Raw genomic sequence first — 12,574 nt, 5'->3', positions numbered from 1 at the left:
GGCATTTCCTATTGTATACATACAACTTGCTTTATTTTAACCCTCTTGGACTCGAAACAAAATCTGCTTTGTTAAATTGTGAATTTGCTAAAATATGTTAATTAGGATGATTCCGCAGGTGCACTAGCGATAGCCAGCATGTCAGCGTCAATGTTCTTGAGTGCGTTGTGGTACTCGGTGATCTCGAGCGCCTCCCACTCGGCCTTGAAGGCGGCCTTTGGGTCCTGGGGCATGGTCATGGCGGCGCCCGTCATGGCATCCGCCTGAGCCTGCGTCTGGTCGGCGTGGTTGTTCTCACCGAGGACCAGTGTGTAGATGGAGCGCAGGCCGAACACGTTAAGGAAGTACCAAGAGGCGGAGGAGACCCAGGCGGCGTCCAGCGAGGCCAGCTCCACGCCCCGCTGGAGCATGGGCTTGAAGCGCAGGGTCAACGGAAAGGGCACCTTTGTGGTGACGAAGCCCGAAAACATCCAGTTGATCCAGCCACCGATCACGACCATGGGCAGCACATTAATAAAGTTGCCCTTGACCATATCGGTGAGCATGGCGGATGAGTTCTGGGCCACAGGCGCCCGTTTCTGAGTCTTGAAGTAGCCGGTCTCCTCGTTGTTGAAGTAGTTCTTTCGCATGGAGAAACTCTGGGCGCTCAGATATTTGCCGTTTTCGCGGAGCAACCGTGCCCGTATCATCGCCTGGCTGTGAATGGAATGGCAGGTGTCACTAAAAGGTGCCTCAATGCCCTTTGTTCTCTCACCTGTCCTGGATCTGGGTGATCTCGGCCTTCTTTTGCGTGGAAATCAGTATGGAGACGTAGTGGCGCACAATTCCCACCAGGAACGTGATCAGCACGATGGGCAGGAACACCCACACGCGGATGTCCGGATCAATTAGAAGCTCTGTCATATTTTAATTGATCTGTGAGACTTTTTCTGTTTTTCGGCCCAATTTTCACCCAATTGGCTCAATTGGATTGGGGATGACAGTCGATTATTTACCCGATAAGTGTGACAACTTCCAATCGAGTCACGTTCGTGACAGAGCATTCGTCGATAACTTATTCCACTTTTCAAAACATAAATTCTTTACCTAGACTTATCTACGGTTTGTACCCAAAACCAGAATATTAAAATTCATATAAGTTAATATATACACCATAACTGATTTGGCATTACGTTATCCTACTGCTTTTATTTGCAAATCCACTTTTACAAAATAATGACAGGGAATACCCCAACTGGAATCACTGGTATTCGATACATCGGTTAAACTTTAAATAATCGATGCCCGACATGCATGTGGCAACTCTGTAGACCGAGAATGTAAATTTTGATCGAATCGAATTTGTTGGACTGCAGCAAAGACGCCAGGCAGAAAATCGGGATTTGCTGAACACCAGGAAGACATTGTTATGGAGGCCAAGACCGACGCACCCATCTCCCCTGCGCCTACACCAAATCCGCCGGCAGAAACTGGCAAGGAGCCAAATGCGAGCAGCAACGCGCAGGCCAACCCGACCGCTCCGCCGGGAGCGCCTTCATCCGGAGCCACTGCCGTTGGTCAGTCCGCGAATCCAGTGGCCCAGCAACTGCAGCAACCGGCGGTGGCCAAGAAGCCCAGTGGCGAGACAAACAACATGCCCACGCGACAGTACCTCGACCAGACGGTGGCGCCGGTTCTGCTCCACGGAATGCAGGCGCTCGCTCGCGAACGCCCCACGGATCCGATCCAGTTCCTGGCCTCCTACCTGCTGAAGCATAGCAACGGGTGCGACGAGAACAACGCAGCTGCTGTGGACAACAACTCCTAATCCCTCCATCTACCTGCCATTTTCCTCCTCCTTAGGTGAATAAGTGAACAGTGAATAAATAATAAACGTTTAAAGTTAGAATGTAATCGCAAAACACACAATGTACTAGGATTGCTAAATTGTTATAGGATAGCCCCAGGGGTCCAGTTTCGAGTTGAGCAGCTCCAGCGAGGCGTCGGCGATCTTGGCCAGAAACTCTGCCAGCTTGTGCTTCGTATAGACTTTGTACAACTGCCGGTTCTCGCTGGAGACCTCATCCGCTAGGCGCACGCAGCCCGCAAAGTCTCCAGACTTGAACATTACTTCGTTTAGGAGCAGGGCGATCTCAGGAATGCAGATAGAGCGCAGTTTCTCCATCTGCAGTAAGCGGTGATCCCAGTTTAGCTGCACGGCGTTCTCGGGCTGCTTGGCGATGAACGGATCCACCAGCCAACCCTTATCCGGAAACATGAGCACATTGTACAGGGTTTCGATGGTTTCTGCATGGAAAGTACGCGGGTTATTTGCCCAAAGATCAAAGATAAAGGGATCCAATTCACTTACGCTTGGCCTGCTCCTTAACCTTGTGCTCCCAGCGCACGACTTCCGATCGGTGGGCCTGCTCCTTGCGCTCACTTGCCATGCGCTCCGTAAAGTTGTCCTGGATGGAAGCCGTGTTTGCAGACTGCGGCTTCTTAGGCCTGTTCTGCTGCAGGCGGTTCCATTCGACGAAGCTGTCGACGCCCGAGAGATACACCTTGTAGCAGAGATACTCCTTCAGGCAGCACTCTTCACGCGGCGGAATGCTGTCCACCGAGCTGTACAAGTTGACTATTTGCTGCACTATGTCGACCGGCACCATGCGGAAGGTCTGGCGCATGCACTCCATCTTACTGCAGGCCAGATAGGTGCGTATCATGGCGTTGGCCTGCCACAGCAACTCACCGCGCTGCTCCGGCAAATGGATTAGCCACTCCAATGCTGAGATCTTGCGCTGATCGGGCACAGAGATCTCGCCCGAGTGCGGCTCACCGAATTCCCCGTGTACAGGATGGGCCAGGCGAATGTTCTCCACGGTGATGCGCGTAATCTGTTCCACATCCAAGCCTGCTTGCAAGGCGGCATCCAAAGCTAGCTCCCGTTGACGCTTCTGCTCCACCTGTTCCAGAAACCGCGAGTACAGCTTCACCTGCAGCGGATTCGAAAGAGATGCGGCATAGTAAGCTATTAGCTGGGGCTCGCCCCTCGCAATCAAGGCCTCCACATATGCGGCAATGATCTTCTCCGCCTGCCGCTCCTGCTCCACGCGCCCGATTTGGCGCAGAAACAACACAATGTGGGCCATAAAGCGCAGTTGGTGGGGCGATTGCTGGCCGGCATCCTTCTCCACCCAGCGCACCATGTGTTGCAGGAGCTCGCCACATGTATCCAAGATTAAATGGCGCTGGATAATGCCCAGTTGACCTTGCGCGAAGTCCCGCACCGACGCATCCTTGGCAACGTTCAGCTCGTCGAATATCTGCTCCATTGTCATCTTGCCGTTCCAGTACTCATCCGGCATCGGTTGGTAGCGCTTCAAGCAACAGCCGCGTATCTCCGACTCCACACGGATGTCGATCTGCACCTTCAGGTGGGCCCACAGCAAATCGTGCCAGTTGCTGTGCAGAAGGGTTTTCAGGGAGCCCAGGTGGCCGGAAAAGACGCCAGCCGTCGCCCGGCTGTACTCGTCATAGTTCTTGGAATCGGCCAGCATCCAGGCGCACCGCTTCCAGATATCCCTCCTGGGATTACCCTCGATGGGCAGCTTTTCGTGCACTGCCGAGATGTTCTGCTCGAAGTTGGGATCCTCGTGAAGACGCCAACCCTCCAGGATAGCCGCCCGCCAGGTCTGTCCGTAATGCTTACACAGCTTGAGACCATCGTCGACGCGTCCCGAGCGAATGGATACGAATATGGCGCGGGACAAGCGCAGGTTGTCCTCCTCGTCGAGAGCGTGCAGCGGTCGTTTTTCGCGTACGGGTGCATCCGGATCCAGGCGCGATACAATCTCATGGCCCTTGCCGAAGGCGGCGCCCTGCAGGTTCTCCAGCTGGAAGAGCGTGTTCTCCCAGGCCATCATGCGATCGTGGCAGTGCAGTGGGTTTTGTTGGTCCCCCTGGTCATAGCACGCCTCCAGCCAGTCCACCACCAGCTGGTACTCACGCAGAGTGGCATTGATGGTGTACAGCTGCTGTATGACCTCCTTTTCGCTGCCGCCGAGTGTGGGGCCATCCTGCATCTCATCTTCCGCCTGGGTGTCCGTCTGCAGCAGGATGCGATCGTAGAAGAGGGCGTGCAGCAGGCGCCACGTGTATATCTCCTGCCGCAGCCAAGTGAGCAGGGCCTCACGCTGCCGTGCGCCCTGCTCCCCGCCCATGCCGCGCTCGATCTCCAGCTCCAGCTGCTCCACCACGCCGCGACAGACGTGCGTAAGGGACTGGATCACCTCGAAGGCCTCCTGTCCGCCGCCCTGGGCCTGCAGCACCTCGAAGAACTGCGGAAACAGCACGTCCACGCGGCTCTTGCCGCGATCCAGATCATCGCCGGTGTCCTCCATCAGCGAGCGATCCTCCTGGGCCGCGTTGCTCTGCTCGAGGATGAGCAGCGAGTGGGACAGGTTCTGCGGCGCCACGGAGCTGTTGAGGGTCGTGCGGAGCAGGCCGCTGCGGTTGCTCATCGGGAATGGGCTATCGGCCATCGCTGCACTCTGCGTTTCCTGGCTATCTGCTACTGGACATCAATTCAATGAAGTAAAACAAAGCAGAAATTCACGCGCTGTCCGCTAAAAATGCCGGGAGCGATCAGTGTTACCAGATGCTGGCACAGCGGAAAGCCCTGCATCAACCTTGCATTCCCACTTGGCAATCAACGTTTCCCACCGATTTCAGGTACATTTTAGTAGAAGCGAAATTAATTTTAAACGCTGCAAAAGGAGTAAAGAACACCGTGTCAGCATCCCGTAGAACCACTAGAATCAGTACTCGGTACCATTATCCCGTACCACAACTCCGTACCACAATCATCACGTAACAGAACTCGTACCAGAAACGTAAATGAATGCGTACCACAACACGCTATAGAATTTCATACCAAAATCACGTAACGGAATTCCATACGAGAATCACGTAAATATATTGAAATTCAAAACTCATATTAAATGAAATGACCAAAAAGCTTTCTTAAAGAAGTCCAGGAACAACATATTCTACTACTTAATGTTGACTGTGTACAAATAAATTCCGATGATCAGGCCGTAGAGACCAAGCACCTCCGCGAAAATAAGGATCAGGATCATGCCGATGAAAAGGCGTGGCTGCAGCGCAATGTGTCGCACACCCACTTCGCCGACCTCACCCACCGCATATCCGGCAGCCAGTCCAGCGAAGCCCACCGAGAGTCCGGCGGCCAGGTGCACATAGCCGGTGGGCAGCGAGTAATCGGGAGCTGGTCCCAGTTCGCCAGACAGCAGCACGGATACCACCAGGCCGTATATGGCAATGATGCCCGCCATGACCACCGGAATGATTGACTTCATCACCAGTTCCGGACGCATCACCGCCGTGGCGGCGATCCCAGTTCCGGATACTGCAGTTCCGTATGCCGCGCCAGCCGAGGTCAGCACACTGGAGAACACCACGCCCATCACGCCATAGAACGGCGAGTACGGCGGAGAGCGGTCCAGCGCCTGAGGCGATGCACTGGATTCCTTCAGATTCAGACTTTCGATCAGCCCCTGCACGTCCAGCGATCTCGATCCGTTCCAAGCTGGCGAAATGTAGTCCATCTCAGGCTTGGCACTTGCTTTTATTTGCTTAATCAGGAGTAGGAGCGCTCTACGTTGGTTGCTTTCTGGGTTTTCAAACTTGTGGCTTAGCTTGAATACAAATCCAATGGGAACGAGATCAGCAGATGAAAAGTGCACAAGCAGTTCATTTGATGTATTAAGTTCAATTAAGATTGAGATGCTTAGATAAAGGAGTTCAAATGTTGTTGAATCCACGAATCCGTGAAAACATAATTATTTGTATAATCGAATTCGATTTGAATTTGAATTTGAAGCAGCGCGGCATATCGGCTTATCGGCCGTCATGCAGGCGACGTGCACGACGCACTTGCATGACGATATGCTGCCGTCCGACCGTGCAAGGGCCGCCCAACATAAAACATTTTTCTTTTATTTGTTGTAAGCACAACGAAGACGCTTGCAACTGCGATTTTGCCACTTGGCGCACTGGCGACTGCCCAATGCGCTACTTCCCTTCGATGCGCAGCTCCTGGCAGTCCCAGCTTACCAGCTAACCACCCAACTGGCCGGAAGACGCGAAGCGAGTCCGGCGAGACCAACGGAACTGAAACTAAGCTGCTAACTGAGATTCCCTTCTATTTGGTATTTGGTCGCGCATAAAATGGAACGGAGTGGACAAATGTCGAGAGCCCTGAGAGAAACACAAAAGCACGGAACCTGAGCAACACACCAGTGATATAATAGTAGTCTACGGAAGCCCCCGATCCACGGTACTTCGCATCCAATCTCACCCAAGGTACGGCATTGATTTTTCTCCCCGCGGACGCGCATTTTTATTATAGAGAAAATGTTGATACGCTCGTTGCTTGTTTTTGTTGTGGTTCTTCTTGTTTGAATTGCACAGCCTTTTGGCAAGATGGCCGTGCAGCTGAAACAGAGCTACCACCACCTGCCCCTCACGATCACGCCGATCCTGCAGCAGACGCACATCGTGCAGCAGGCGCCCAATCCCCCCCAGCAGCCACAGCCGCCAAAGCCGCCGGATCTCACCTTCCACTGCATGTGCTGTGCGGAGTTCTTCGTCCATCCGCTGGCCCTGTACCAGCACATGAACACCCTGCACCCCAACGAGCCGAGCAACGGACAGCAGGAGCAGGAGAGCCCGGGCGACGAGGGCGAGGACTACAGCTGGATCTTCGAGCCGGTGTGCGAGCTGGCGGAGGATGGCAGCGGCTCCTCGGATGGGAGCGATTCCTCGGGCTCCGACAGCTCCTCCTCGTCGGACGACGACGACGATGACGACGACGACAGCAGCTCCAGCTCGAGTTCCAGCAACTCGAGTTCATCGAGCTCTGTGCCGACCACCAGCAACTCCAACACCCAGCAGAGCCAGGAATCAGCGCAGCCACTGCGCGGCCTGGTGGCCGGACCCGGCTACAATGAGTTCCAGCTGCAGATGGCCGATCCGCGGGAGTCCACCTCCATTTTCATGGTGCAGCCGACCGTGAGCCTCACGCCCTTGCAGCAGCTGCTACCGCCAGCACCCACTGCTGGCCTGGGTCTATCCCTGCAATCGACGCCCATCAAGAGGCGGCGGGGAAGGCGGAGCAACATCGGTGCCCCAGTGATGGATCCAGCGCTGAATGGCAACCAGAAGTGCTTCCAGTGCACCCACTGCGAGGCCAGCTTTCCCAACGCCGGCGATCTGTCCAAGCACGTGCGCTCGCACATCACCAACAAGCCGTTCCAGTGCTCCATCTGCCAGAAGACCTTCACGCACATCGGCAGCCTGAACACGCACATCCGCATCCACAGCGGCGAGAAGCCGTACAAGTGCGAGCTCTGCCCAAAGGCCTTCACGCAGTCCAGCAGTCTGATGGTGCACATGCGCTCCCATTCGGTGCGCAAGCCGCATCAGTGCGTGCAGTGCGACAAGGGATTCATCAACTACAGCTCGCTGCTGCTGCACCAGAAGACGCACATCGCGCCCACGGAGACGTTCATCTGTCCGGAGTGCGAGCGGGAGTTCAAGGCGGAGGCGCTGCTCGACGAGCACATGCGGATGCACACGCAGGAGCTGGTATACCAGTGCGCCATCTGTCGCGAGGCCTTCCGCGCCAGCTCGGAGCTGGTGCAGCACATGAAGAACCACATGGGCGAGAAGCCCTTCACCTGCTCCCTGTGCGACCGCTCGTTCACCCAGTCGGGCAGCCTAAACATCCACATGCGCATCCACACCGGCGAAAAGCCCTTCCACTGCAAGCTGTGTGCCAAGTGCTTCACCCAGGCCTCCAGCCTGAGTGTCCACATGAAGATCCATGCGGGCGAGAAGCCCTACCCGTGCCCCATATGCGGCAAGTCCTACAGCCAGCAGGCGTACCTCAACAAGCACATTCAGGCGCACCAGATGGCGTCGGCAGCCTCCGCTTCCTCGTCTCCCGGCTTGCTGGTGGCCAAGCAGCCGCACGAAACGCTCGTTTGCATTGTCTGCGGATCGCTGCATGCGGATGCCACTGCGCTGGCAAGCCACGTGCACAGCCAGCATGCAGCGCTGCTGGACACGATGAAGCAGTCCGGCCTGAACACGGCGCAGGGCGGAGCGATTTCAGAGGGCATGTGCAGTGCGGAGGAGCAGCAAGCCTATATGGAGCGGGTCCAGTGCGTCTTGCAACAGATGAACCATCAGCAGCAGCATCAACAGAATCAGCAGCAGCAACAACAGCAGCAGATGCAGCTGCCACAGCAGCCCAAGCTGCAGGCCATGGACTCCACCGGCGAGGACGAAGAAGAGCCCGACGAAGCGGAGGAACCACCGGATGAGGAGGAGGAAGATGAGCCAGAGGAGGCGGCAGAGGTGAAAACTGAAGTGCTGGGTGCAGATGACACACTCACCAATCCGGGCTATCCCATTCCTGGGCTCCAGGAGGAGCACATCCTGCTGGACTCTGACATGTACTACGAGGACTTCGCCGACATGGACGTGGGCTGCCAGGAGGAGGTGTTTGGCGACTTTGCCGTGAACGAGGAGGAGGTTTACACCGATGAGCTCATCTAGATCTAAGTACTAAGATTTGGCCATAGTTTACGAGAGTATTTCATATTTACATTGAAAGGCACGACAGCTCTTAACTACGTTTGGGTCACAAAATGTGCTGACCTCCATTTTGTATACAATTAGTTTGGTTTAATAGCAGAAAAAGTCGTGAGGTATTACCGGAGAACAGAAAATAACTCGTCGGGAGTGCTCCAAGAAGTACTTAACTCACAGTTTATCGCTGTTAGGTTACCATTTAGGATTCCCGGAGCACACCACAAATCTTCAAAGTTCCAACTCGGTCCGCGAAAGACCAGTAACTCTGCAATGGAACCACAAAAACCCTTTTTTTTTTTTTACCAATAAGATCAAAAGCGATTTTGTGAGCATTCCCTGTACAACGTGTTGCACACTTGGGGCAACCAAAGCGAAATTCCAGTTTGTATCTCATATCACACAAAGCCCACGCGAGAAGATTATCCAAGAAATGGATGTATTGTATTTGCACATTGTCTTATAAAGATATTACCTTTTGTTAGTATTAAGCCCTACTTTACGCTGCTCATTTTACATCCCAAGGGATACACCCCTATCCAAGTTGGAACTACAACGATTCCAACTATTCCACGTCGCGTATTTCCCAGAATCGCCTGAAGAGATTACATTAATCGTTATATTTAACCACCAGACTTTTCTTTGGGCGGCGCAGTTGAATAACAGTGAGACTCCGGTAAGAGGTACGCATCCAAGTGGTTTCTAGTGTGCGTAATCAACACTCTTGGTAAAGTTTATTATATCTGTGTGGATTTGACCTAGCAAGCAATTTTAGATCCTAGTGAAATCTTCCGCTGCAGAAGCTCCCATCCTGCCAGGCTCATTCAGATCCTGCGTGGCATCCGTCTCGGCCACGCCGAACATCCCAGGCAGCAGATAGCCGCCGGCCAGCGGATCGTCCGGTTCCAGTTTCTCCGGCGGAGCGATGATGACGTCGTCTCCCTGGTAGATGTAGGGCAGTCGGATGATCCAGTAGGCGCTCTGCGACAGGCGAGGCGGCACGATGCTCCCCAGGGTGAATGTGTACTTCTCCTTGCCCACGCATACCTTCGGATCCACAATGATGTTGACCGGCGCCTTGGGCGTCACCACATGGATGCGCATCAGCTGCGCAAGATAGCTTGTCTGGGACCGGCAGGGACAGGGATAGTAGAGCGGCATGTTGTTGTGCACCACCTTGCTGCAGGTGTCCCGTTCGATGTCCGCTCCACCGCGCAGCACGCGATCCGGGGCGCACATCATGAACCGGTGGCCGCGGGAGCACTCGTACTCCATGCCCACGAATATTTTGAGAGACAGCCTATCGCCTTGCTTCTTCCAGCGCTGCTGCTTCTTTCCAGGATGCTGCTGCTGGTGGTGCGTGTGGTGCTGCTGCTTGGGAGCATGGACTAGCCGCAATTGGACGTCCCAGGGCAGCAGGAAATTGGCGCCGGACAAGAAGCCGCTCTGGAAGTGCTCCTGCAGCCCGGTATTGTGGCTGTAGATGGAACTGGGACCCACGCAGGCAAGCGACCAGCTTGGGAAGAGCGGCAGGAGGCCAAAGTTGCTGACAGTGTGCACCAAGCCCGGCAGATACTCCGTTGTGGAGGTGGGCAAGGCATCGGCTGGACCGGCGTCTTCGCGAGTCTCCTTCTTGGCAGGCTCCTGGAGCTCAACCACAAGTTCGTTTTCCGTATCGGCGCTGGAGGTGCCACTGCTCGAGGTATTCTGCTCGGAATTGGATAGCTGCTCGGAACTAGCCTGTGACTCGTTCAGCGAGGCTCCGAATCCGGCAATGGACATGTTCAAATCGGACCCAAAGGTAGGTGAGAGGGGCTGGGAGCAGCCGTTGCTGGCGGTATTCTGCCTCTGCTCCTCCACCGGCTGCTGTTGTTCCTGAACCACCTCGTCCTCTGGTTCGTCATCGCCTTCTTCGCCTTGACGCGCACCACTTTTTGCCGTGTGCAGCAGAGGAAATGCCGCTTCAAAGGCCGCCGCCCGGTAATCACTCACTGAGGGCTCGAAAACAGGGAACTTGTAATGCTTGACCTTAACGCACAGGTTGCACATTTGGGCGATGTGCTCGTAGAACTCGTAGTTCGCTTGCCGCATGCTGAACGGATCCTCTCGGCGGCCCTGAGTGCGCCCGCAGTTGCAGCTGGAGATGTGGATCACTGCGCTGTTGTGCTTCTCGTGCGGCAGGTTTTTGGGCAGTGTGCAGGGATGGGATCGCAGGCTAAGCTGCTCGCACTGCTGACGTCCATCCTGCCAGTACTTCTGGCATATGGCTGCCAGCTTCGCCAGCGCCGCCTTTGCCTGTGGACCGCGACCTTCCTCCTCGAAGGCAACGGTGGCGTCCGCCAGAAGTTGTCGGTGCGTTGCGCTGCCATAGTTCGCGGGTGCAGCGTTCTTGTAGGCTGCGATGCCCTTCTTCAGGCCCAGTTCGCAGAGGTGGGTCCAAAACCTGCGTCAAACGTAAGTTATAGAGGGCAGGAACGCCACGCAAGTAAAGTCAACTTACTTTTTCTCATAGTTCAAGCTCTCGTCGAAGCATTTAAGGAAGAGTTTCTGTAAAGATCAGTCAAAGGTGAGCAAGCAGACTGGGTAAAAGTGCCATTTTGCTCACATATTCCTCATTGCTGGTTTCGTGGTTGGGATCCTTTGCGTTCTCCACCAGTAACTTGTGCAGCGTGGCCATGTAATCGTGCCACTCCTGGATATTAAGGAGCTGGAACTGCCCATGCTGGGAATGCTGCTTGAAGGAGCCCTCATCGAAGCAACCCAGCAAGGCGTCCTGAACGTGTCGCTGCAAAAAGTGCCATACGGTGTGGTCCTTCTTGTACTGCTGCTTCTCCAACTCCTTTTCATCGACCGGCAAGTTATAGGGTTTGACGAAGCCATCGAAGGGAGCCAGCTCCAAGATCTCCAGGTCTTCCTCCTCCTCCTTGGCATCCGGCTTGTACATTGCCTGATTGAGGCACTCGATGGCCTTTAGCAGCTTGTCCTCATGCAACTGTTCGTGCGCGTTGAAGAAGACGAACTGCTTGTTGTTGGGTAGCGCCACAAGCGAAGTGCTGCTGCTATTGGTCACGATGGTGTGGTGACGCAACAGCTCGTAGATGCAGTCCTCCGTCTGGAACTCGTAGGCAGAGACGCATTCGCGCGTCTTGGGCTCGTCGCGCGGAAAGTTCTCGAAAAGGAAGAGAATCCTGGGCGCGCACAGTCGTGTCTTTTCGCTCATCCTGGCGGCAGGCGTTTCCCTAAGCATTTGTGGCAGGAACTGCATCAAATGCTGTTCCCTGGCGAACTTGAGCAACTGGAAAACGGTCACCAGCGTGGGATCAAAGGTCGGCCCAGTTTCCACATAGACCACAATGTGGCAAGCATGCAGGGCCAGCAGCATCATGCGCACGAAGCGACATCGCATCCTCTCGTAGAAGCTATCGAAGTCGAACGGAGTATCCACATCCTCCATGCAGACATCTATCATCTGGCCCAGAATTGCCTCGTCGTAGGTGGTTTCGAAGTGTAGGAGCAGGCTGGAGGTGCCCGGCTTGTAGTAACACTGCACCTGGCCGTCCTTGGCCGTGTGCTCTATGGGCGGTTCCATGCCGAAGGCTTGCATCTTGTTGGCCTGGTCGCATTTTGACCGGCCTACGATTCCGACCACAACCAGCGAGTTCTTCAGCTGCTGCAGCTTCTGTCTGAGGGAAGATGTCTGAGGGAGATGCTCACTGCAGTTTCCTGTTAGACTTACGCCACATCTTCGGGAATATCCGGGTAAGTCCAGGTGTAGTAGTCCTTCATCATTTTCGCTGGAAATTGTTTACAAAATTGTGCATCAGCTGTTCGAGAAACATGTGGCAGCACTGTATAAACTGTCATCGGTATCGAGGCTTCCGATATTTTCCCGTTTTATGGCGCGCTTTTTTAAAAA

General features: G+C 54.7%; 6 protein-coding genes across 6 annotated transcripts; 2 read left to right on the top strand and 4 right to left on the bottom strand.

Moving 5' to 3' along the window:
• Positions 1–4: 4 nt before the first annotated feature.
• LOC6542326 (ER membrane protein complex subunit 3) lies at positions 5–1,032 on the bottom strand. The gene is made up of 2 exons (XM_001969893.3): positions 755–1,032; positions 5–696 (listed from the first exon to the last, which is right to left on the bottom strand). Exons 1-2 carry the CDS (start codon positions 901–903, stop codon positions 102–104), a joined length of 744 nt encoding a protein of 247 aa, XP_001969929.1. The 5' UTR covers positions 904–1,032; the 3' UTR covers positions 5–101.
• Positions 1,033–1,248: 216 nt separating this feature from the next.
• LOC6542449 (protein dpy-30 homolog) lies at positions 1,249–1,901 on the top strand. The gene has a single exon (XM_001969892.3). It carries the CDS (start codon positions 1,409–1,411, stop codon positions 1,805–1,807), a length of 399 nt encoding a protein of 132 aa, XP_001969928.1. The 5' UTR covers positions 1,249–1,408; the 3' UTR covers positions 1,808–1,901.
• LOC6542373 (nuclear pore complex protein Nup107) lies at positions 1,870–4,666 on the bottom strand. Its single transcript, XM_001969891.3, has 2 exons — positions 2,351–4,666; positions 1,870–2,286 (listed from the first exon to the last, which is right to left on the bottom strand). The coding sequence occupies exons 1-2, from the start codon at positions 4,521–4,523 to the stop codon at positions 1,922–1,924; spliced, it is 2,538 nt and encodes an 845-aa protein (XP_001969927.1). The 5' UTR covers positions 4,524–4,666; the 3' UTR covers positions 1,870–1,921.
• Positions 4,667–4,967: 301 nt separating this feature from the next.
• LOC6542500 (V-type proton ATPase 16 kDa proteolipid subunit) lies at positions 4,968–5,688 on the bottom strand. The gene has a single exon (XM_001969890.3). The coding sequence runs from the start codon at positions 5,607–5,609 to the stop codon at positions 5,034–5,036; it is 576 nt and encodes a 191-aa protein (XP_001969926.1). The 5' UTR covers positions 5,610–5,688; the 3' UTR covers positions 4,968–5,033.
• A 227-nt stretch (positions 5,689–5,915) lies between these two features.
• Positions 5,916–9,078, top strand: LOC6542678 (zinc finger protein 35). The gene is made up of 2 exons (XM_001969889.3): positions 5,916–6,366; positions 6,475–9,078. The coding sequence occupies exon 2, from the start codon at positions 6,487–6,489 to the stop codon at positions 8,623–8,625; it is 2,139 nt and encodes a 712-aa protein (XP_001969925.1). The 5' UTR covers positions 5,916–6,366; positions 6,475–6,486; the 3' UTR covers positions 8,626–9,078.
• A 77-nt stretch (positions 9,079–9,155) lies between these two features.
• On the bottom strand, positions 9,156–12,501 carry LOC6542675 (protein SMG8). The gene is made up of 4 exons (XM_001969888.3): positions 12,395–12,501; positions 11,264–12,341; positions 11,159–11,205; positions 9,156–11,101 (listed from the first exon to the last, which is right to left on the bottom strand). The coding sequence occupies exons 1-4, from the start codon at positions 12,445–12,447 to the stop codon at positions 9,430–9,432; spliced, it is 2,850 nt and encodes a 949-aa protein (XP_001969924.1). The 5' UTR covers positions 12,448–12,501; the 3' UTR covers positions 9,156–9,429.
• Between the last annotated feature and the right edge of the window lie 73 nt (positions 12,502–12,574).

This window comes from Drosophila erecta, unplaced genomic scaffold (assembly GCF_003286155.1).
Source record: "Drosophila erecta strain 14021-0224.00,06,07 unplaced genomic scaffold, DereRS2 tig00000055-arrow-pilon, whole genome shotgun sequence".
In the NCBI taxonomy this organism is placed as follows: domain Eukaryota; kingdom Metazoa; phylum Arthropoda; class Insecta; order Diptera; family Drosophilidae; genus Drosophila; species Drosophila erecta.
This window is presented reverse-complemented; position numbering and strand designations above follow the sequence as displayed.

Bases quoted from the DNA above. Each gene is read 5' to 3' on its own strand.
- LOC6542326 (XM_001969893.3), bottom strand. From the start codon at position 903: ATGACAGAGCTTCTAATTGATCCGGACATCCGCGTGTGGGTGTTCCTG. The intron at 697-754 runs GTGAGAGAACAA...TTCCATTCACAG, and splicing joins ATCACCCAGATCCAGGACAG to CCAGGCGATGATACGGGCAC.
- LOC6542449 (XM_001969892.3), top strand. From the start codon at position 1,409: ATGGAGGCCAAGACCGACGCACCCATCTCCCCTGCGCCTACACCAAAT.
- LOC6542373 (XM_001969891.3), bottom strand. From the start codon at position 4,523: ATGGCCGATAGCCCATTCCCGATGAGCAACCGCAGCGGCCTGCTCCGC. The intron at 2,287-2,350 runs GTAAGTGAATTG...CTTTCCATGCAG, and splicing joins GGTTAAGGAGCAGGCCAAGC to AAACCATCGAAACCCTGTAC.
- LOC6542500 (XM_001969890.3), bottom strand. From the start codon at position 5,609: ATGGACTACATTTCGCCAGCTTGGAACGGATCGAGATCGCTGGACGTG.
- LOC6542678 (XM_001969889.3), top strand. From the start codon at position 6,487: ATGGCCGTGCAGCTGAAACAGAGCTACCACCACCTGCCCCTCACGATC.
- LOC6542675 (XM_001969888.3), bottom strand. From the start codon at position 12,447: ATGATGAAGGACTACTACACCTGGACTTACCCGGATATTCCCGAAGAT. The intron at 11,206-11,263 runs GTGAGCAAAATG...TGATCTTTACAG, and splicing joins AAACCAGCAATGAGGAATAT to AAACTCTTCCTTAAATGCTT. The intron at 11,102-11,158 runs GTAAGTTGACTT...CGTTTGACGCAG, and splicing joins AGCTTGAACTATGAGAAAAA to GTTTTGGACCCACCTCTGCG.